The sequence below is a fragment of the Solanum lycopersicum genome, chromosome 2 (assembly GCF_036512215.1).
Source record: "Solanum lycopersicum chromosome 2, SLM_r2.1".
NCBI lineage: Eukaryota > Viridiplantae > Streptophyta > Magnoliopsida > Solanales > Solanaceae > Solanum > Solanum lycopersicum.
Window position 1 is genome coordinate 19391359 of NC_090801.1, and position 24195 is coordinate 19415553.

At 36.3% G+C, this 24195-nt stretch overlaps 1 protein-coding gene across 3 annotated transcripts in view; it reads left to right on the forward strand.

The window, feature by feature from the left end:
• The first annotated feature begins 932 nt into the window (after positions 1 to 932).
• LOC101268629 (uncharacterized) overlaps positions 933 to 24195 on the forward strand; it is a 65091-nt gene continuing 41828 nt past the window's right edge. Inside the window, exons 1-8 of one of the 3 annotated variants that reach the window (XM_010317509.4) lie at positions 933 to 1323; positions 10228 to 10450; positions 10588 to 10674; positions 12924 to 13093; positions 14756 to 14898; positions 19520 to 19694; positions 19767 to 20361; positions 20946 to 21058. In XM_010317509.4, coding sequence (XP_010315811.2) covers positions 1133 to 1323; positions 10228 to 10450; positions 10588 to 10674; positions 12924 to 13093; positions 14756 to 14898; positions 19520 to 19694; positions 19767 to 20361; positions 20946 to 21058 — 1697 coding nt within the window. In that variant the 5' untranslated portion in view covers positions 933 to 1132. Of the gene's footprint in view, positions 1324 to 10227; positions 10451 to 10587; positions 10678 to 12923; positions 13094 to 14755; positions 14899 to 19519; positions 19695 to 19766; positions 20362 to 20945; positions 21059 to 24195 lie in introns of all 3 variants that reach the window. The other 2 variants (XM_004231674.5, XM_069294436.1) reach the window with 2 other exon arrangements.

Sequence of the window (24195 nt, forward strand, 5' to 3'; positions counted from 1 at the left end):
GATTTTACAATTCATTATAAAATAATAATAACAGTATGTTGCCACAGATGGATAGTCTGTTGCCATAAATTAACATTATGTTGCCACATATGTACCTAGTGTTACAACATATAAAATTTCTGTTGCCACATATGTTGCAACAGATGAGTCATATGTTGACACAAATATACCTATTGTTGCCACAAATGAATTTTTGTTGCCACAGATGAATTCTAAGTTGCCACATATGAATCTTATATTGTCACACATGACCATTTTGTTGGCCTAAAGTGAGATGTTACAAAATATGATGACTGTTGGAATATGCACCAACATATTACTAAAATGTGGCAATATACCATACATCTTTCAACAAATGAAATAATGTCGGACTATTGAACAAGACTATATTTTTAAAAATCATATCAACAAAATGGCCACAAAAAGAACAACAAAAACAATAAAAAACGACTTTTCACTGAATGTTGGCAATACATATACATTTCTTCAAAGTGAGGATTTTTTGAGTTGGTTGATTTTCTTTAAAAAATAATAAATAATAGACACCATTAAGTCGTTTATTCAATTTTTGCATCTATAAAACGTTTTATTGTTCATTAATCCAAAAAAAAAACTTCAAAAATTGTAAAATATTTCAAAAAATAACTTATCCATTTTTCGTCGAACATGATTTCAGTTCAGAATGATAAGAGAGTAATGACGGGAGAGAAGGAAAAAAATAATGGAGATAAAGATAGTCAGTCGGAAAAAAAGATAATGAAGGAGAGAGACGACTTTTCGAATTTCTAAAGAAAAATAAGAACAATCCCTAAAAGAGGAGAGAGGAAGAAGAAAATGAAAAGATTTTGGATTGAATTATAAAAATATGCTTTTTTATATTTTATAAAAAATTAAAAAATTTTAAAAATGTTAATTTGATTCCATATTTACTTAATTTTAAAGAGATTTGAGCTGTTGGTACCAAAAACAAAACAAGACTTAACACCTCTCCCTTAATTTTCTCGAGTTCGATAGAATTCAAGGATTGAATTGATAAAACAATTTTACATTTGGCGTAAATTGAATTGAAAAGCATAATTATCCGCCGGAAGGCGGTGGATCTGAAGGTGAGAAGTAAACGGGAAGAAGGAAGATGGAGAACGAGAATAGAGTGGAGAAGAATAATGGCAACGAGATAAAGAGTTTGCTAGCGTTGAAATCCATATTCTCTTTCAACGGAAAAAAGCGAAACGGTGACAGTGAAGGTGGCAATGATGCACCGGCTTACAACCCTTTACCTTTTCTATCTTCACTCGCTAATTCTGTTGTCTCTCGTTCTTGCAAGTAAATTTCTTTTCATTCCATCTTTAAATATTACTATTATTTTGGTGTCTTATTGTCACTGCACTTGTTGAATGACTGGAGATTAAGGAGAGGAAGTTGAGGAGGTTCATATCCATATAATGCTTGCTTGAATAGGAGTGCTTGGGTTTAGACAATACCATGGCTCTCAAGTACCCTTGAACACATCTATTCAATAGGTTGATTGGACACGGTTGAGACTTGAGTCACTGATTCCTCGAGTAAATGTTCGACTAGTGAACACCTTATCCTTGTCTGATACCAGAGTGTAGAAAATTCATGTAAGTTTTAATCTCCCCGAGCAATAACTCAGCTACTTGCACAGCTGTAAATGGAAAGGAAGTGCCTATACTTGTAAATTTATTAATAACCACTAATATGACATCTCCATCTTGTGACTTGGGTAAACCTTCTACGAGCTTGTGAATGAAGTTTTAGAGGTCTGCCACAATTTCTATTTGCTTCTTTTGTTCATCTTTTTTCATGGCTGGCTTATAAAATAGACGTGTAATCTCTTCAAAACTGTCCTCCAAGGGCGTATGTTTGCAGGGTCTATAATTTGTTACCTTCTGCTGGGGTTTTCCCTATGTATATCTTGCCCTTATATCTCAAAACTCCTTGTGACCAGATATACTGAGAATTGGCTCCTTAGTTGACTAAAACTGCTGCTATAATACTTCCAACCTTATCATTCCCTTCATAAATCTTTTCCACCTCCTATACATGTAGGAGAACACCATAGATTGCATAAGTTTCTCCTTGGTCCTTGGGTGTCCTGAATAGTGCATCAGCCACCCTATTTTCAGAACCATTCCCATATTGGATTTCATAATTTTGACCAATTAATTTAGTTGGTCTTTTTGCTGAATGACTGTAGTTACCTTCTGCTCAAGTATTTAAAACTGAAATGGTCACTCTTAATGATGAAATGTCTGCCTTGAATGTACTCAATGTAGTGCTTCCATCTGTCTATGGCTGCTATTATTTCCAGTTGTTCCTTCTCATACATTGGCTCCTACATGTCTTGGAGCTAGGGGCTTGCTGTAGTAAGCAGTAGTCTGTTTTCTTCAGTTAGTACTGTTCCAATTCTCTGGTGGCTAGCATTAGGTGAGCTAACAAAACCTGGCTTTTCCTCAGTATCTTTACCATTGGTTTAGCTGTGATCTGATTTAGCATTTCCATTCCTGTATCTCCATTATGCTCCACCAATTTCCCTAAATGTTTGACTATGATCTTATAGTTATCATAACTGCACAGTGTCTTCTGACCCCTCCAAGAACCACATGACAACCTTCATTTTCAGCAGTCTAAATTCTTCAAGGGACTCTATCCTTTTTGCATTCTACTATGACATTTGCACGACTTTGATGACCTAACATTTGATTTCCATCGGCTACTGTTACTCTCAAGGGAATCTTCTCTAATTATTCAGTCACAAGCTCCTTCACAGTTTGGTAGTATAGGGTGTTGTAATAGCTTCCTCAATCCTCAAAACCTTGAGTGATAAGACTAAGGTTAGTTGAAAAAAAAAGAAAAAAATAACGTGCATCCTTTTGTTCAGCCTCATAATCTTCATAACTACTTGGAGCACAATTAAAAATATGGTAATCTTCATATGTTCTTAAATTCTTAAATCCTTTACTAGTGTCCTTGACTGAAGTAATTATCCCCTTGTGCAGCCACTTGTTTTTTCTCATCCACAACGATCATTACCTTCTCCTATTCTTTGCCACTGCTTGTGATAAAATGAAGTTTCTATATCTGAGTTCTTCCTTGAGACGACGAGCAAAACATGTTAAAAGGAAATCTTCTGAAATGGTTGAGTTTCTCATAAGAAGTGATTTGGCATACATTGATATATAACTTTCACCTTCTCAGTCACATTCGAGGTTCGCTACCATCAAACATTGGAAACAGAAAATTAGGTGAATGCTACCTTTGAAACCCATCGTATTAACTCCTCCAGGATGTGAGATCCTAGGCCATAGAAGTTTGTCATCACCCCTGCTGGTTCACTCATTCTTTATGGATGCCTTCCCACCAGAGTGGCCAATCATCATACTTAGATGTTCAAACATTCGTATAGTTGAGTTTGGAACTTCTCCATTTGTTTGGCTTTATTGGATAGCTTAGAGTTCAATATTCATTGTTCTTATGTGTCCCTTTGAATCTCGCTCGTGTTTCACCCATGACTGCTTGCATCTTCCTATCTAGCTGCCGATAGTTCTCATCCGCCTGTTTGGTTCTCGTTGATTCTGCTCCAGTCATTTCCGCCACTAGTCAAGTTCAGGTTGGTCGCGCACATACTGAAAGTATTGGGCTTATCAAATTGAGCTCCAGATGTTTTAGGTTCCTTTTAAATATTGCTATAGGATTAAAGATCTTCCTGCGACTCTCGAAAATTGTAAGTAGGGACCTGTAATTTGTTATAGCAGGTTCTGGTTTTTGTTTTGGAATAGAATACAAGTTGTTACCTCCTCAAAAAAAAATTGAGTTCTAAATTTATCAACTCGGCTGGATTTATCAATCAAATTGGAAATTACTGGAGGATTGAAATGCACCACAATATAGTCTCACAATTCACAGCTGAAACCAGTTCAAAACAATGTCTTGCCGATGAAACTAGAAAGGGCCATAGTCTCTGAAATTGTGCATATCCATGACCAGCATAGTTGTTGTTATCTGAAGAACATAATTTGGTAGGAAAGATGAAAAAACAATGAGAAAAAATGTAGAGGAAAAGAGAAGAACCAGATAGAGAGAAGTCCATTGGAAAGGAACGAAAGTAGCCAGATTTGACACACCACATACCTTTGCAGGAAAATCCTAGCCGTCCACTTCATTTATTTAACCAGTGTTTGGATTTTGTATTACTGTTAAAACTAAAACTGAATACCCTCTAAATGACATCACTTCATTATTTATGTCCCTCCTTTTCTCTTTTCTAAACCAGGTCATTACTGAGAGTGAGAGTGATGAAAACTTTTTGTCTCCTCCAGAATTCATAAGAAGTTCAGTTAGTCTTTAGGTACTATCTTGTGCCTCAATCAAACCTATGAAGAATAAATTTTACATTTTGTTGATTGGAAGGAATCTTATATGCTGGAAATATTTTCTTGCATATTGTCCTCTGGTTACTTATATAGACTCTTGCAATTTGAGGGAGGGATTTGACCCTAATTATTTGCACCTTATTCGATATGCCAAAGAAAATTTGGAATTGACGTACTTTGGATTAGACATGCAAACCCAAACAAATTTAATTTCAACCTTGTCTTGGGTTCATTTCAATGAAACTTGAAAACATGTCATTTGAATTTACTTGAGGATAGCTGGCACGGGATTAAAATGCCTATATCCAAGCATGTTAGATATCTAAGCTCAATGTTTTTAGAGAATGAATGATAGATGAAGATGTAACACAGAGAATTAAAATATGATGATTGAACTAGATGAGTGCTATGGGAATGTTGTATGATACAACGGTACATACCAAGTGAATGGAAAGAAAACACAATAATATTGTATGATACAACGGTACATACCAAGTGAATGGAAAGAATATACAATGGTTGCTAGGCTAACCATGTTATAAGAGAGTGATTATTGAGATTTTAAGGCCCAACATATCTACAAGGTGAGTTCCTACGGAAGAAAAATGCTACGATGGATGATAGATCTGTGGTTATACAAGGTTAATTAATATCAGAACATATCACATCCACTAGAAGGCAAGTAGCACACGTAGAGGGTGAAGTGATAGAAGACAATTGAGATAATTTCATCATGTCTTATGTTAATTGAAGATGTTGATAAAAGACAGGTATATCTAAATCATATGAAAGGAAGTTGTGTCAAAAAAACCTAAAATCTCTCACAGTACATACAAACTTTTCTTTTTTGATGACAAGGAAAACCCGCATCCGTTACCCTTTGGGTGCGCACACGGTAAAACCCCCGCTCCTATGCAATAGCTCGTAAACCACATAGGAGAGGTAAACTCGCACTAGGCAAGCTCGATGCGACGAGCTCGACCCAGAAGGCAAACCCTTTGCTTTCGCTAGCAAGGGATTTCGAACTTGAAACCTCCAACAGGGAAGTCCCAAAACCCTAACCATTGGGCCACCCCGAAGGGTTCACAGTACATGCGAACTTAGAGAAAAGTAAAACACAATGTATGTAAAGGATCTACACATGCAACCCCCACAAGATGGATTAAGTCTTAATGAGATGAGGTTCAATGTTTGTTAGGATTTTTCTTTAATATGCCTGGGGTGTCCATAGAAATTATGTAGAATTGCTAGTGTTAAAGAACCTCATGTAACTGATTATAGGTATGAAATAGATACAACAAGAAATGATCTAACCAATTCTCAAAATTAAAAATAGATACAACAAGAAATGGATTGAGAATTCATGTAGCAGTCACCAATCTCAAGTAGATTAAAATGAGGTGGTATTTTTTTCTCATTTCTAATATCTGAATGATGTATGAAAAATCTCTGGTTTTTGGTCAGCTAGCTGTGCTTTGTGGTTTAAATGATCAAACATACTATTATATAAGGACATTATTCATTAATGATGTTTGTCTGTAACGTGATCTCATTGTTATTGAAATTTAAGATCATCCTTAACCTATAGGATGCTAGAGAACATCTGCCTCTTAATCTTCTTTCTTGATGATTGATTAGAGTTGGCGATTTTTCTTGGTTTCATGTTCTCTATGTCACTTTCTAGGGTCCTCATGTCTCTTGAATAGTGTCAACTGTACTGGATAGTGAGATAAATGTTTTGTATCCACATTTTATCTATTACTTCTATCTTGCAAATTTGTTTGGTAATATGCTGTCTTCTTTCAAAGGAAGTTCTTTTTAATAAATCTTAGAATTTAAATTAGTAATCTTCTAGACCTTAACCATTTTATCTTATCATAAATATACATATACCAATTTTATCTTCTTGTGTCATACAAATTTTTTTTGCTAAGAAGTTTGGTGCGTGTAGATCTTAGAGATCTACATTCAACTCTAAAGTTGGATGTAATTTTGTATAGCAACCAAGCAGTGTGAGCGAGATACCAAACAGTATCTTACCTACAAGCAAAACGAGAAATCTGTCATTGTCCTTCCCTTGGAGCTTAGATATTAATGTAGAAAACTTGAGCACTCGAAGAATTGACAATTTAAGGTGTTTGACAATTTAAGGTGTTGTAGTGCCTTCTTTTCTTAAAAGGTGTTGGCTAAAAGACATAAAATTCCTGTCTACTAACTTCAGCAGATTTGTTCAATTACTAAGAAGGTATAGCTGGTCCTTCTAATATAAAAGTGTCCAGATCCTCTTTGTTATCTACCTTCTGCTGGGAGAGAGCATACTTGGTGCATGTTTTCTGCAGTACTCTTATATCTGTGGCTACCATTTACTATAAGTTTTAGTAAAGCCAGAGATGGATAGGAAATAACATTTTTTTTTCCATCAGTTAGGACAATAACTTTTCCACTAAAGCATTTGTTTCGCAAGGTTAGTATCTACTAACCTTTCGATTCAAGGCCACAACATAATTCGATCAATCTCTGTCTGTACTCTTCTGGATTGTGTGTTGATAATTATTATATTGGTATATAATTTTATTACTATACCAGTATACCAACACTAAGGTAGTGCTTTCAGAATTACATTAAGGGTCTGTTTGGAAAGCCACCAGGTGATTGAAATTGGTGGTATTACTAGGGTAATAATTACCAGCCTAGTAATTACACAACTCCATAATTACTTTGACCTATTAGTTTGGCAGATGGTAATGGTAATTACAAGTGTCCTATTTGGTCGCACAGGTGTAATCATAAGGTTATATTGAATCTTAAAAATAAAAATTAATTATCTAAAATTAATTTTTTTTTGACAAATACGAGACCTTATAAATGATATTGAATTAATGATTTAAGATATCTATATTATCTTTCAAGAATATATTAATCAACAAAATATGTTCGTATAACTAATATTATAAAAAATAATTGATTTATTTTTCAAATAGTATATATTATAATAAAAGTACAAGGTTTATACGAACATGATAAATACATGTTTACAAAGAGAAAACACATAAAATCTCCCCGAACTTGGCAGGTCAACTTACTTTAGCACTTTAAATTTACATATAATTATTTACCCCCGTAATCTTATTTGAAGTGATTTTAATATCACCTTATGATTATAACACCAGTCTCACAGTGGCAAGTGCATCTCACACGCGCCATGTCATAGACAAATCATCGCCACGTCAATGCTACATTGATGCCACCTTGAATTTTTTTTTTTTTTAGTTCTTCCTTTGTTTCTTTTTATTTATCAATAATTCTAAAAAGGAAAAAAATTAGGAAAAATGAGGACTAATCTAGCATTAAAAATTAATTCAAGTTTATCACCATTAATATAAACACTGCCATAAATAGTGATGTTAAAGCAACAATTTTCAACACTAACAATCTTCTATTTTCAATTCTAAAAATTAGTGATCAATTTTGATTCAGATCTTGAAAAAAAGAAGACCCTCTTCTTGAAATCGAAATTGATATGAGTGAAAGATTAGAAGTAAATAAAAAGATGGTGTGTGTGTGTGTGTTGGGGGGGGGGGGGGGGTTTCGACGACAAAGGAGAAAGAGGGTGGGGTGGGGAGTTTGAAGAACAAGAAATGGGGTGGGAAGTTTCGAAGAAGAACAAAGGGTGTGTGTGTGTGTGTTTCGAATAAGAAGAATGAGGTGGTGCAATGGTGGCTGAAGGCGGCTGGGGGTGGTGGGGTGTGGGGAAAAAGAAAGGGTAGGATTGCTAGTAGCTAAGGGTTGGGTGGTGGGGTGTGAGGAAGATGAATAATGTAAAATAATTGGCTGAAAAGAAAAAAAGGGGACTCGCTTATATTTTTTCTCTTCAATTTTTTGCCAATACGTGCTTATATTTTTTTAATTTGCCTCGTCAGCGATTTGCATTTAAGTTCACTTGATATGAGATTAGAGGGGTAAAGAAATACTCGTGAAGGTACAGTGCTAAAGTAAGTTGTCTTTCCAAGTTTAAAGTTTTTTTATGTGCTTTCTCGTTTACAAAAAGATTAATACTATAAATATAACGTTATAAATTATGAAAATATTTGACAAGAAGATCAAGTCTAACTGAAAGTTAATGACCTGCAGCATGACATATCAAGTTAATACCACTAAAACAAAAATGGAATTGAAAATATAACCTAATATCTAAATCTGAAAAGAAACTTAATGTACTACTCTTATGTCAAATTTCAACATGATATACATGAATGTGATTTAAAAGAAAATAAAAACGTAAATCTATAACCTTATTTAACAATTCGTTTTCCTTCAATTTAAAAATTAGCATATTAACAAAATCCTGCTAATGAAAATAAATAAATATAGAATAAATAAATAAAAAATAGATAATACGAAAAATCTCATGGAATCACAGGTCGTAAAGGTTGAGAATGAAACTGAGAAGGAAATGAAATATAAATAATAATAATAATAAAAAATATATTTTTAGAATGATAAAAATAAAAAAGAATTTAAAATAATAGAACTAAAAATATTTTTTTTAAAAATCAGCTTGTAATTACACCATGTAATTACTAGCAATTCAGAGCCCTTCATTGGGAATTGGAGACTGTAATTACCCACTGTCAATTACACTCGATATCCTGCCGATCAAGTAATTACATGGCCAACCACACAGGACAGTGTAATTACACCCAATTATACCAAATCTAATTACGAGGGTAGGTTCCCAAACAGACCGTAAGAGCCTAGACGAAGTCCTTTCATCACTGCAAGGAGTGTATCATATTCAAAATATGATCTAACATGTTAACAGGAATCAAGCAACAACTGCAGAGATTTTGAAAACATCTCTATACAAAATATATGATAAGTCTATTCCATCAAAAATCAACTGTTGCTATCTATCAACACTGTCCATTTAATGCAAAGAATAATTTCATAAAAGTTAAAATCAACATGAAGGGGAATTTTTCTCCGATCTGGACTCTGCATCTTCTTTATTCCCTGACCCACCGGCTGCATAATGCTTGTTTTAATATTCCTGCCTATATTACTGCACCCCCAAACAAGTTCTGAGACATACACCAAAGAGGTCAGGGTTAGGTGCCAATGTTGAAGATGATTCACAGATTCTATTGGAGATTTATGTATAGCACCTATGCATAAACTGAATGCTCATTCTTTGTAGATTATCTTATGTAGGCACACAAGATTTGATCCTGTCTTCAGATTTGTCAGCAACTTTGTGACAAGATTTTACAGGAAACCTGCTTTAATTGGAAAAGAATCTGCCCAATCAGCTTGGCTACTACAATCTCCAACTTCTTCAAGAATAAATTAACTCTATCAATTTCTAATATAAAGTATTCCTTATGATTTTCAAAAGATTATAGATTTCTGTCACTATTCTGTCCATGATTGTAAAGATATGACACTTGAGCCTACCTGAGCCCCAAAAGCTAGCTTACAAGGCTAAGATTCCACAGGTCCTTCTTAGCAGACCAGCAATCCCAAAAGCTTGTTTAGAAGCGGAGGATTCCCTAGGTACATCTAAGCAGACCACCAGTCCATTTTCCAACCAATGCGGGACTCTCAATAATCCATAGACAAACTAAACAACATTCTAATTGCATCCTAAGCCTTTTCTGAGAAGACTTCGATGATATATTTTTTCTTCTGTACCTTTTTTCAATAGAAATCAAACAAGAGGTGACCTGATGAAAATCTTGTCGTGATGCCATTAGAGTTCTTATATTTCCTGTAAGCTAGGATATTGGTTTATGAAATATCTTATTACTTATTGTCTATCGTGCCTCAACTGCAGGATTTTGCAGGTAGAGATTGAAGAGTTGCAACATCAATTTGATTCAGATCTTGTTGATGATGTTAAACAACCCTTAGTGTATGCAAGGAACTTTCTGGAATTTTGCTCCTTCCAAGCTCTTCAAGTTGTAACCATCCGTCCTGATTATCTGAGCGATAAGGAATTCCGTCGGTTGATGTTCGACATGATGCTAGCATGGGAGGTCCCTGGTGTTGGAAATCAAGTACTCTAAACTACATGAGATATACTCTATTTCAAGATTGCTTTCTTTTCTAAATTACTCTTGCTATGCCATAGATTTGGCTGTCCATTTGAAAGTCTTAACTGTCTAACAATACCGTAATGGAGATGTCTTCACAGGAAACTACAGCCTCCGATAAGAGGGAAGTGGAGGATGAAGATAGCTGGTCATTGTTTTATTCGGATTCCACAGACATGGCTGTTCAGGTGGTAATTGATTTAACATTTTCCTTTATTTAGTACTCCCTATGTCTTAATAAATGTGATGCATTTTCCTTCTCAGTCTACCCCAAAGAGGATGATACTTTTCTATATTCATAAACAATTTTTACCTTTAACTTGCCATTTACCTTAATGAGATGGATTTTCAGCCAGACAAATATCTATGACTTGTTTTAGTCCACTAAGTCTTAAAAATCTTTCCATGTTTCTAAACTCCACATAGTGAAAGTGCATCACATATAATGGAAAAAAGGGAGTAGGGATGACAATTTCAGCCCATATAAGTGAAATGAAACCATTTTGCCCATATTAAATTAAATGGATCAATCATATTTTCTTTTATTTTCTTAAATGGTTAATATGATCTTCAACCTATCTAAGCTTATACAAATATGGACAAAATGGGTTAACATGAGATCCCTATTCAGCCCATATTTAGCCCATATAAGTGAAAAATGAAACAAATTTTGTTTTTGTTTTTGGAAAACAAAAAAGTTTAGGAGTCGGTGGTGGAAGGGGTGTGTGTGTGTGGGGGGGGGGGGGGGGGGAGGGGGGCGCCCGTGGAAGGGGGTAAATTTTTTTTTTTATAAATGATTTTTTTTGTTTTTGACAAACGAAAATAACTTAGGGGTAGGTTGGTGGAATGGGTGGGGTGGGGGGGAGCTCGGGGGAAGGGATAATTTTTTTTTTTGAAAATATATTTATTTTTTTGTTTCTCGAAAACAAAAAATTTTTAGGAGTAGGTTGGTGGAAGGGTCGGGGGGTGGGGGTGTCTGTTGGGAGGGGTAAATCTTTTTTTTTTTGAAACTTTTTTATTTAAATGGGTTAGAAGCATTTTTTCCAAATCATATTTGACCAAATCCATATTTGCCCATATTATATTTGGATGGATTGTAATCCAACACATTTTTTCTCAATCCATACTCAACCCATCCAAATCCGATCCAACCATTTGCCACCCCTAAAATGGAGTATCTATTTTTGGAGTAAAATTTTGCAGATTACTACTTTTTAGATGTTGCGCGGACTCTTCATATTTGCCGGCTAACCCGTCTCGACACGACAATGGTGCGGGTGCGGATGCGGGGTGCGTGTCGGATTCGGTCAATCCGATCTGGACACTTTCACCAAAGCCGAGAAAAGATTTGGGAAAAAAGATCAGTTTCTAGCGACGTCTTTGGAGAGTAGGCGGAGCTATTTTTATGATGAAGCCTGAGAAAGTTAAGAAGAAATAGAGATTCTTTTTCATCTTTCTTGAAGAAGTACAGAGTTTTTACTTTCTCAAGCTTCGTTATAAAAATACAGATAAGAAAGAAAATTTTCTTGAAAAAGTACAAGGAAATCTAGAGTCTTTTATCTTTCTTGAAGAAATAGAGTCTTTTTTTTATCTTTCTTGAAGAAATACAGTCTTCTAAATTTTTCTTGAAAAAATGTAGTCTTTTAAAATTTTCTTGTAAAAGAACTCCCAAAGATGAAGGGTTTCTTGAAATAAGTGTCATTTTTTATAAAATAAATTATATTTTTCAGATAATTTATTATATTTTCTCTCTTCCTTAACAAATATTTTTAGTGATACTTTATGCAATTGTTTAGTACTTAGTATGCATGGTATTATTCAATTATATATATATCCCACTCAGGGCCACTGGAGGCATTACAAACCGGCCGCGTCTCCAAGGCCCCGTGGAGCTAACCGTGGTGCACCCGCCTTGAAACAGCGGGACCCGATGGGTACAACTAGTCTGGTTCGCAAAGCGATACTCGGAAACCACGACAAAAAAAAGTATATAAATCCCTCTTACTATTATTGATATAATTATTTTTAGAGTTATGCTAAAAATAATAAGTTACTTTCAAATTTAGAATATCTTTATAACTATAGTTTTATAATACTGAAAATTTTAAGCCGTATCCCCCACACCCATATCCATACTCGGATTCGCACCTCCGAATCTTAATATTTGGATTTAGCCGAATTCGACTCTCGGATTCGCATCCGTCTCGGATACACGCACCCGAGTCCGAGCAACTTAGACCTCCACTATAGAAGGTACTATCCTCGTTGAAGGTCATAGAAATAAAAAGCCGTTTATAACTGAAGAAAGAAAAATATGTTGTTTGTTATGGTTGTATTGAATTGCCAAAAGACTTTCTCAGAAGGGGTATCATATGATATTGTCCGGAAACTTCTCAACTGGCTTTTATTTATCCATTTATTTCTCGTCTCTGCTCAGGTTGATGATAAAAAGACAGTTGGTGAAGAATCATTTTCACGAATTGCTCCTGCTTGTGCTATTGTTGCAGACATTATAACAGTTCACAATCTTTTCGATGTCCTAGCAAGTTCATCAGGTCACCGGCTCCATTTTCTTATATACGACAAGTACCTTCGGAGTCTTGAAAAGTATGCTTCATTATTTGAGCATTAATTGCTGGAATCCACTTTACCTTTTTGTTCTTTTGGTAGTTTACTTTCTCACAAAAGATTGAAATCAAGCTGGTTACAGATTTTTCGAGATTACAGTCTAACCTTCTTATAGAGGCAGGGTTTGTATGAAAATTTTATGGCTGCTATAGTGAGGTGACGTTATATATTATACTGACATTTGATGTTTTGATCTCATTTATCTGTTATAAACAAAATTACCCTAATTTTTTAAAATAATTTTGTGCCAAGAAGAAGAAATGCATTTGTTAACAAAAATATAGAAAGAGTATGAATGTAAAAAAGGAAAGACCAATAGTTTTCTCCTGAAGTAATGACCATCACTGCTGGGCACCATTTGAGTACAATTTTTTTCCCTTTTGGATATCTGTACTTGAAATTTACTATGTACATGACATTATTCATTAATGATGATTACGATAAATATTTTAATATTTATTTTATACATAATATACTTTTTACAAAGTAATGTTACACAATTGAATTACTGTTATAGAGGGGTAAACTTAGGAAGAGTGTACTGCTACTACAAATGCCACTGCTATTATAGGTATAATGCTGTCATAGAGAAGTAAAATATAGCATGAAAAATCGGTTTTGAAGAAAATCAGGCCCTTATTGTGAAATTTTGTTATAATGAAGGGATGTATAACGAGGTTTGACTGGTTGATAGAATGTCTCCTGATGCTCAAAAGATGGTAAAGCATTAGTTTGATCTAACTTGGAAAGCTGCTTAAAGATATTGTTTGATATGAAAATTTCATGCATAGTGATAGGCTGATAGCGTAGCTAGAAATCTCGGGTATGCCAATTTGCATTCTCTTCAGTGTTGCTTTTCAATCTTGATGATCTTTGGGATCAATGCCATGCTTGTCCTAGCTCCATTATTGCAACAATTCACACATCCCCCGAAGTTGTCGGATTTTTGGAAGACAATATTCCTGCACTAGTCCCACTTCTCCTTCTCCTGCAAAGTTTACCTGTACCTTTTTGAAGTTTGCTGTAGGACTTGATAAGGCAGATAAACATTGAGGAGTTAATCAGAGTTCGACTAACATAGTTTATCCTCCTTTGACCCACTTGTCTCAGCAATCTATCTCAATTTTGTTTTCTATGATCTATAACGACCTGTTTTGGCAACAAAAGTTAGATAGAAGGCGGAGAGTCTCTCACTCTAGCAAACTATTTTCTAATTTTTTATTCTGAATTTGGTCCAAATGTTACAGTTTTATTGGTTAAGGTATGGCTAGAATATACGAGAGAGGAATTCGTATGGTTATCAAATAGCTATCCTACTTATGAAATTAATTATCTTAACAAAAGTATCAGAGAAAATTTGTTGTGATTCTGACCTTATAATTTATATTATAAAATATATGATTTAAGTTTCTGTCAGGATCAAAAAATGAGATATTTGTCTCCCGTTGGGTGCTGTCTCTCCCACCCTCCCGTGTTAACAGAAGTGTCATGATAATTATGTTTTTGAGGAACTTTACATACATTGTTTGGATGCACTTGTTAACTTGCTTTTGATATGAAGTCTTGGTATATCTAGAGTAAATCTGGGGCTTGATGAATGATTACTAATAAGTTATTTCCTCATTCCTTTTTATACTGCAGGGTGATAAAGGCGGTCCAGAATTTCAGTGGACCTCAATTGGTGTCCAACCTTTCACTTGCAGAGGAAGAGATAGTGCTAGAGGTGGATGGTACAGTTCCCACACAACCAGTTTTGGAACATATTGGAATATCTGCATGGCCTGGTAAGCCATAGCCGTTTTTCTCAAAGGATGATTGTATATCTGATGCTTTGAACACTATAACTCTACTAAAATCATCTCTGATAGTTCATTTCTTTTGAAATATGAAACAAAAGATGCTTCTGAATTTTAATGACTTCCTCTGCTCTGAAAATTTAAAATTGCATATAAATGAAGGAATTTCTGATAACAATTGTTTTGCAAATGACAGTTTCTTGTTGTGGACGCATTTGTGGGCAAAACATATGTGCGACAGAGAGCCAAAGCCCAATAAATTAAGAATTTAATTATATTGTTAGTAGTTTTCTTACTATTGTAGAATAGGAAGAGTTTGATTGTGTTCTTAGTCTAGAATAAGATTTATGTTTCGTAGTTTCATGAGGCTACCTATTGCTGGAACAAGATTCCTATTTAAAGGAGGATTTAGAGGAATAAGAAGTACACAGATTTCCAACCAAAAACAAGAGGTAAGTGTACTCTCTTCCATTGAACTCTAAAGTTTCAGCTTTCCTTGATGAGCTAAATTCATATACAAAAATTGGTCGATCTAGGAATTCAAACAAAGGCAAGGGAAAAATCATAAAGGCAATTGATTTTGATTTTCCTGTTCATCGTCCTGTGACTGTGACGAACAGTACTCGTCCACTCACAAGTGCAAACGACTTCTCTAACTGGAATCAGATGATTCAGTTGACGATGGATTACGAAAGTGCTAGATGACTGCCCGGAAATTTCTTTACATGCAATTACTGGTCAAAGGCATGCACAGACTGTGCGATTCCCTGCTCTCATTACTGGACATCACATGCTTTGTCTTATTGATTCTAGAAGTACCCACAATTTGACAAGTTCTATAACTGCTACTTGATTACTCCTTGATATTTTCTCCTTGCACAAAAACAGAATCTCCATTGCTAATGGCGAGAAGGTTCCATGCTTTGGGATCTACAAAAGGGTAACAATTTCTATTGGTGAACATAGCTTTTTGTAGGCCTTTACATTATTCCATAGGGTGGATTTGATATTGTTTTGGGAGTTAAGTGGATATAGTCCTTGGGTCCTATACTTTGGGATTTTGTGGCACTTACTATGGGTTTTTTGGCGGAAGGGAAATCAATGTTGTTTAAGGGATGGTATTGTTGGAAGGTGTTAGGCATGCATTGGAAGTCATTAATTTAAGTATTTAATTATTTATTTAGTAACTATTTATTATTCTAGAATAGGGTTTATATTTCATAGTTTTATAAGGATTAGTTTTAAGTTATAGTTATTAGAGCCCGTTTGGATGGGCTTACTAAAAGGTAAAAATGTGGTCGACTTAAAACAGCTTATAAGCTGGAAAAAAAAGCACCCCTACCCCAGTTTTTAACTTTTAGCTTAAAATAATTTTTTTTAAACTTAAAATAAGTTATTTTGAGTATTGCCAAACAGCTAAATAAGTCAAAAACCAGCTTTTAAGTCAGTTTGACCAGCTTTTAAGCTGAGCCAAACAGGCTCTTAGTTTGGAATAGGATTTAGGTTTCCTACTTACATAAGAATTATATTTTCTATTGATGTAATAAGACTCCTATTTAAAGGGGCTTTTGATGAATAAATCAGTAAGTCATAATTCAACAAAAATCAAGAGATAAAAGTTCTCCTTCTAATGAATTCTAAGGTTTCAGTCTCCCTTTAATGAGTTGATTTATATATCGCCCTGTGAATCGATCCTTCCCTAAAGATTCATAACGATTTGGAATCAACACAATTAGAACCCATGAGGAATTGATTGAATAACTAATCAATTTTGGGTAATTGAACTTGGAGAATTTAGGAAATCTTGGGGCTCAGTGGGTAAATGGAGCCATTGATGAAACCCTACATACGTCGAGGATCAAAGCCCAAAAGCAAAGGATCAAGAAAACCTTGAAGACAAAACCCTAGAAATCCCTTGAGAGCTTGGAGAGAAAACATTGCAATTTTTGGGGATTTTGGGGATGAAAGGGAACGGGTAGTTTTCTAGGAGTAAAATCAGTTATAGGGTCTATCTATGTATTAAAACTACGTATTATAGATATTAGATGCATAGGATAAGTCCCAAATACCTTTAATAAATGTTGTTCAACTTTGTCATGAGTTACTGCGGCCTAAAATAGGCCAACTTCCTATGACACCATTCTACGTACCTTCTCAATAACTCATGGTCCGTAGACCTCAACTTTTAACCGATAATTTCTCTAAGTTTGAATCACTTCTGTGGGTGCTTCCTATAATCCGTAGAACGTTCAATGATCCGTTAATCCTTCTCGTAGACTAAAGTCTCATATTAATTTTTTTGAATCCTCATGCAAATCAATCCTACGACTCATCAAACTTTATATGACACTTCGTGTCAAGCGGTAGGTCCAACATTAGGAACTTTAAATTCCAAAAACTCACACCCCAGGTCTACGACTAACTTCCCACGACTTGTAGGACTTCCTACAATTTGTAGATGATACTAGTAGGCCACTGCATCAAACAAATTTATGCACTTCTCTTTTCTTTTCTGAACTTTCCAACTTCCAAGATGTTATAAAAGGGTACAATGAAGGTTAGTATTATGAGTGAACTATATACCTTTTTGAAATGCAATATGTTGATTAAGAGGAATAAGTTCGCAGTTGATGTTGCATCTGGTGCAAGACATGAATTTTCTAGGCATGATGTCGAATGTGGACAACAACAAAATAACATACCTCATGAAATCCCACTAGGTGGGGTCCGGGAAAGGCAGAGTGTATGCAAACGTTGTTGCTACCTCGTTGAGGTAGAGAGACTATTTTGAAAGACCCTCATCTCAAGTGCATTAAACCCAATAAAGAAAGGAGAAAACAATGAAGTAAACATAGCAAGGAAAGTAGTGCAAAGTCTACAACAAAATAGTGTGATAATTGAAACACAATATAACAACATATGACCACACATATAAAGGTAAGACTAGCCAATGTTGTGAAAGCTGATCGCCTCATCGCTAATGGTGAGAGGCAAGGCAACCCTTCATCGTCTTTTAGCTTTCAAGCAACATTTTTCAAAAGGCGACGCCATGATGATAATGGTGGCGAGAAAGGCGTCGCTTTTCTTATAAAAGGCGATCGATTTAGGGTTTTAAAAGTCAAAAGGTAATTTTAGGTTTTCTTTTCAAATTTGCACGATTGCACTCTTAGACTGTGACTGCTACTCCAACCACTTGAGTAGACTTCTCGAGGACTAGCTAGACTAATTAGGCAACTCCAAAACCAACCAATTCACATTTCTTCTTTTCTTCTTGACATTTCTTCTTCCTCTATTTCTTATGTTCTGTTCTTTTCTCATTCTAGTTCTAGACTTATAATATTTACGGTATATTTTTCGGTTTATGTATTGGATATTTGCTAATATTTTATTGCTATTGAGATTTTTCTTATTTTTATATATGCAATTAAATATTTTAATTTTTTGGTATTAATTGGAGCCGCACTTTTGAAAGGCGAGCGCCTCGCCTCTCGCTCACTTTGTTGCAAGGCAGGCCCTTGTCGCCTTTTGTCACCTTTCGCCGTCCAAAACACCGCGACTGGTACTAGGACTTGCACTAACAAGCCTAAACCTTCGCAAAGCAAGACACCAATCTATCCTCCTAGCCTTTTACCCTAATACGCGACCTCCACTCCTTTCTATCTAGAGTCATGTCCTTTTTAATAAGAAGTTGCATCACCTCATGCCTAATAGCCTCTTCCCTATACTTTTTTGGCCTACTTCTACCCCTCCACATAAGTCCGACATCCATTCTCCCACACCTTACTGGGGCGTTCGCGCACCTCCTCTTCACATGCCCAAACCATCTCAGCTTCGCTTCTATCATCTTGACCACCACAACGGCCACTCCCACCTTCTCCGGAATACCTCATTCCTTATCTTCTCGTTCCTAGTATGCCGCGGATGCTTCTCCGCAACATGTATCTTTAGGACATGTGAGTTCTTGACTGTCTAATACTCCACCCTATACTACTAGGACGGACTAATCACCATTCTATAGAACTTAGTTTTAAGTTTAGGTGGTACCTTCCTATCACAAAACACACACACAAGAGGCCCGAGGCAAGCCCCCATTCCATCCCTGCCTCTTATATGTGATGTGTGACATCATTGATGATGTCCCTACTATCCTAGATTACACGGACTCAAGATACTTAAAACTATCTTTTTTTGGAAAAATCTGTGGCATGCCTCACTTCCAAGTTTGTTCCAGAAAAGTTGTTTTTTCAAAATAAGAAAAGCGACCACTTAGTTGCTATCTCGCTTCACGCTTCAGGGATAGATACTACCGCTTCATTCACTTTGCATTGCTCAACGCTCGCCTTGCTTCGCTTCATCGCCTAAACTGGTATTTTCACAATACTGGCTTAAGCTGCTAGATCCTTATTATTTACTTAATTTTTTCTTCAACTTATCCATTCACATGAGGGTTTGATTCTTTTTCATACAGCAATCATGTGAAAATTCTTTTTTGATAATAGTCAGCGGTGAGGCTGGATAGATGGACCTTAATGTGTAACCATTTCATCTAAAAACTTATTTTGTATTAGTTGCTAAGATGCTTTATTCTTCCTATTTCATTTTCATTCAGGAAGGTTGACATTAACTAACCATGCTCTCTACTTCGAGTCTGGGATGGGCTTATACGACAAGGCAGTGCGGTATGATCTAGCATCCGACTTGAAACAGATCATTAAGCCTGAGCTTACTGGACCTTTAGGTGCTCGCCTTTTTGATAAAGCTGTTATGTACAAGTCCTCATCTATGTAAGCTTAATGTTTTCAGTTGAAGCTATATACTTAAATTCACCAGGAACTTCTAACTTTAAGTTAGTACAGGATGGATCCTGCATATTTTGAATTTCCAGAATTTAAAGGAAGTTCAAGACGGGATTATTGGTTAGATATTTGTCTCGAGATTTTCCATGCTCACAACTTTGCTCGGAAGTATAAACTCAAAGAGGATCAGCAGTCCGAAGCACTTGCTAGGGCTGTTCTTGGAATTTACAGATACAAGGCAGTCAGAGAGGCTTTTAAGGTATCTTCTTCCAATTACAAAACCGTACTATGTTTTAACTTAGCAGAAAGTCTTCCTAGAGGAGATGCGATCTTGGAAACTTTATCAAGCCGCTTGAAACTCATGAACTCTGCCGGCAATCGACGTAGATTATTGGGTTCTCCTAGTGCAAGGAGACAGGTGATACACCCAGTATCACGGGTGTCACTTTGTAGACTTGGAATCATCTCATGCAAGGACGTCGATATAATTGGAGAAGCAACAATGTTAGTAGGAGATGTCTTTGTTGGTGAGGTAAATCCTCTGGAAAATGCGGTCAAGCAGTCAATGAAAAACATTGGAAGAGCTGAAGCTGCACAGGCGACAGTTGACCAAGTCAAAGTTGAAGGAATTGATACTAATGTAGTGGTAATGAAGGTATAAATAAAACCCTTAACCTTTTTCTTTTTTTTTGCTTAATGTATCATTCCTCTGTTCAGGAGATTGCTGCTGCTTGTTCTCTTATTGATAGTTGATCCTGCTAAGTACACTTCTGCATACAGGAAGACTGTTTTATGTAGTGAGTTACTTCAGCTCATCCTATGTTTAAAAGCTGTGCAAAGTTGGAATACTGCACTCTTTTTTCCTAGGGAACTAAGAAGGTAGCATGATTGTTCTTCAGCCGTTCGTATGTCTTCTGTACATCTTTTATTTTAGAGTAGTAAGTAGTTAGCTGCTCCACTTATTTGTGGCTCCCTTTGTTGCATTTGCTTATTATTCTTAAATTAGAACTAAGGAGTTCCTGCACCCTACCTTTGAAAGTATCACATCATAAATGGGGTATTTTGTATCTTTGCTTCTTACTGTAAAATGTGAATTTTGAGATGAGTAGTACTACATGATCTTTCTTCATTCCTCAGGATGACATAATGTTTGAGTTGTGATATGTTGTTGCCGCTTACTGCTTAGAAGCTTATTTAGTTGCTTCATTCCTCAAGATTACACTTATTTTTTTCCCGCAGGAGCTGCTTTTTCCTCTCATCAAACCAATGAACCAACTTCAACTATTAGCTTCATGGAAAGATCCGTGGAAGTCGATTTTATTTATGGTGTTTGTAAGCTATGCTATAATCAGGTATCGAATACTTAATTCTTCCCTTGCTTTTTTGTTAGACAGAAATCAAATCCAAGATGTCGTAGGATTATACAAATATTTTCTTGGCAATATTTCAATAACAACTCTCTGTCCCTTGAAATTCTAGTTCTATAGTATTTACAACATGAACTTCAAATTCTACTATCTTTAACTAAATTGAGTCTAGTACATCAATTAAGGATATAGTATCATTTGAGTATATTTGATTACACCAAAAACATAGTAGCATAAGACAATTTAGTTTGACTTTTTGCATACTATTCTCAACACTATCGAAAGCTCTAGAGTTCCTTTCCTTCCATATTGCCCAATATATGCTAGCTGGGACAATTCTTCATCTGTCTCTATTCTTGGATTGCTTTCCTGCTTCCTCCCAACTCTGAATTGTTTCTGTGAACTTCTTGGCAGGCATGGTCCATGACATACCCTTAAGGCTCAGGAATAACCTCTATAGTTGACTTATCATCTTGCAGTGTAGAAAGAGATGGTTAACTGTCTCAGCAATTTCCCCACAAAAGAAACATCTAGAACATATTCGTATCCCCTTTTCTTTAAGTTGTCTTGAGTCAGTACAACCTCCTTGGCTAACAACCAAACAAAAAGAGCCAGTTTGAGTGGAATTTTTGACTTCCAGATTCCTCTTCATGACCAGTGACTTTGAGGTTGATTGGTGTGGTTCAACCAGTTGTATGCACAACCCACCTTAAAGCTGCCCTTTCGATTGCCTTTCCACCACAAAATGTCTTGACCTCCTTCCAGTCCATTAAACTGCCCAATGGTGTTGAAAAAATCTGCTACCCTTTGAATCTCCCAATCATTTAATTGTCTTCTAAAGATGAAGTTCCACCCTTGAGGAGTCTAGTGATCTACTATAGTTTTCTGTTGGTGAGATACCAGAGAGTTATCACGATACAAGGCCTCTAGCCTACCTGGCTCATGCCGCGCATCTTTCCAAAATTCTGTTCTCTCCATTCCTCAGTTTGATCTGTGTGTTAGCCTTAAACTTGGACCACAGAGATCCAATGGATCTCCATACACTAACCCCATATGCTGTAGTCACTTCTTTGGTCATCCAGTTATCTTCCTCTTCACATTTAGCTTTAATGACTTTCTTCCAGTAGGTATGCTCTCCATTGTTGAACTTCAATAACCATTTCATCATAAGGGCTTTGCTTTGATTCAGCAAATTCCTTATTCCGAGGCATCCATGCTTCTTTCCCACTATCACAGCATCCCATTTAACCAAGTTGTAGCCTTTCCTCTCACTGTTTCCTTGCCAAAGAAATTTTCATCTGGTTTTATCCAACCTAGTGATTACACTTTTGGGAATTGGAAATACTGCATCATATAGGTTGGTAGTGAATCAAGAACAAAATTAATCAAGGTCAACCTGCCACTACGGAGAGATATTTTAATTTCCATGTTGCTAACTTCATTTCACATTTCTCAACCACATTGTTCCAGATTTCATATGACTGAGATTTGGCCCCCAAAGGCATCCCAAGATATGATGTAGGCAGTGCTCCAATTTCCCCTCCCAGAACCGCATTTAATGCTTCCATGTTGTGTACTTCATTAATTGGAAAGAGGTGGCTTTTCCTCCAATTAATGTGTAGACCAGTGGGGAGTCCATTGCATCAAGAGTATAGAGATTGATTGGGCCCAAGGACCCTTTTAGCAAACCAGGAATATAGTTAACAAAGAGGTATCTAAGTTGCTCCTTTCTTCAGGCTTGGCGAGGGGGAGGGGCGTACGGACCACTCCATTCGAAGTCTCACAAATGTTGCACCCCGGCAGCAAAGCGAACCACTGGAACTAAAGTCACGATTGCAGGCCTTCGGAGCCGGTGATCTGTTTGGCCTAAGACCCTCTCTCTCCTTCAAACAACACTAGGATCACCCTTAACATCTTTAGTTGGCCTTCATCAGCATCACATAATATCAATGTATCATCCGCGTATTGTAGATGGGTAATTTCCACATTATCAACTTTCGGTCTGCTGACTTCAAAACCTCTAAGCCATCCCCTCACTTTAGCTGATTTGATCATATTATTCATTCCTTCCATAGCAAGTAGGAAAAGGAAAGGAGACAAAGGGTCTCCCTGCCTTAGTCCCCTCTCTGCACCAGTGTTACGAAAGGCGCTCGCCTCCTCGCCAAAGGCGAGAGGCGAGGCGAGGCGAAGTTTCATCGCCATTCTCAGGCGAGGCGAGGCGAGGATAAAAAGGCGAGATGTGGCGAGCTGTGGCGCTGAAAAGGCGAGAGAAAAGGCGCCGCCTTTTTAATTAAAAAATTTTTAGGAACTGGACGATCCTATTTGGTCAAATACCTAGCGACAAACTCCTATGTTCCTTTCATTACGGTATTTCTGAACAAGTTCCTGGATAACAAGTCTAAAGGTTTTCTTCTTGATGAGATCGATATTGATGATAGTGACGATATTGATGATAGTGACAATCTTGATGCTAGTGACGATATCGATCGTGACCTTGATACGGAGCTGGAACTGCTAACTAGGATGAATGGGCTAACTGTGGATATGATGCCGGAAATAGACCGATTTTATATCACCCTTCAATTCGAATTAGCAAAAGCAATGTCTCCTTGCATAATATGGATTCCAAACATTCATGATCTGGATGTGAATGAGTCGAATGACTTATCCCTCGGTCTATTAGTGAACCATCTCTCCAGGGATTGTGAAAGATGTTCTACTAGAAATATTCTTGTTATTGCTTCGACTCATATTCCCCAAAAAGTGGATCCCGCTCTAATAGCTCCGAATAAATTAAATACGTGCATTAAGATACGAAGGCTTCTTATTCCACAACAACGAAAGCACTTTTTCACTCTTTCATATACTAGGGGATTTCACTTGGAAAAGAAAATGTTCCATACTAACGGATTCGGGTCCATAACCATGGGTTCCAATGCACGAGATCTTGTAGCACTTACCAATGAGGTCCTATCGATTAGTATTACACAGAAGAAATCAATTATAGACACTAATACAATTAGATCCGCTCTTCATAGACAAACTTGGGATTTGCGATCCCAGGTAAGATCGGTTCAGGATCATGGGATCCTTTTCTATCAGATAGGAAGGGCTGTAGCACA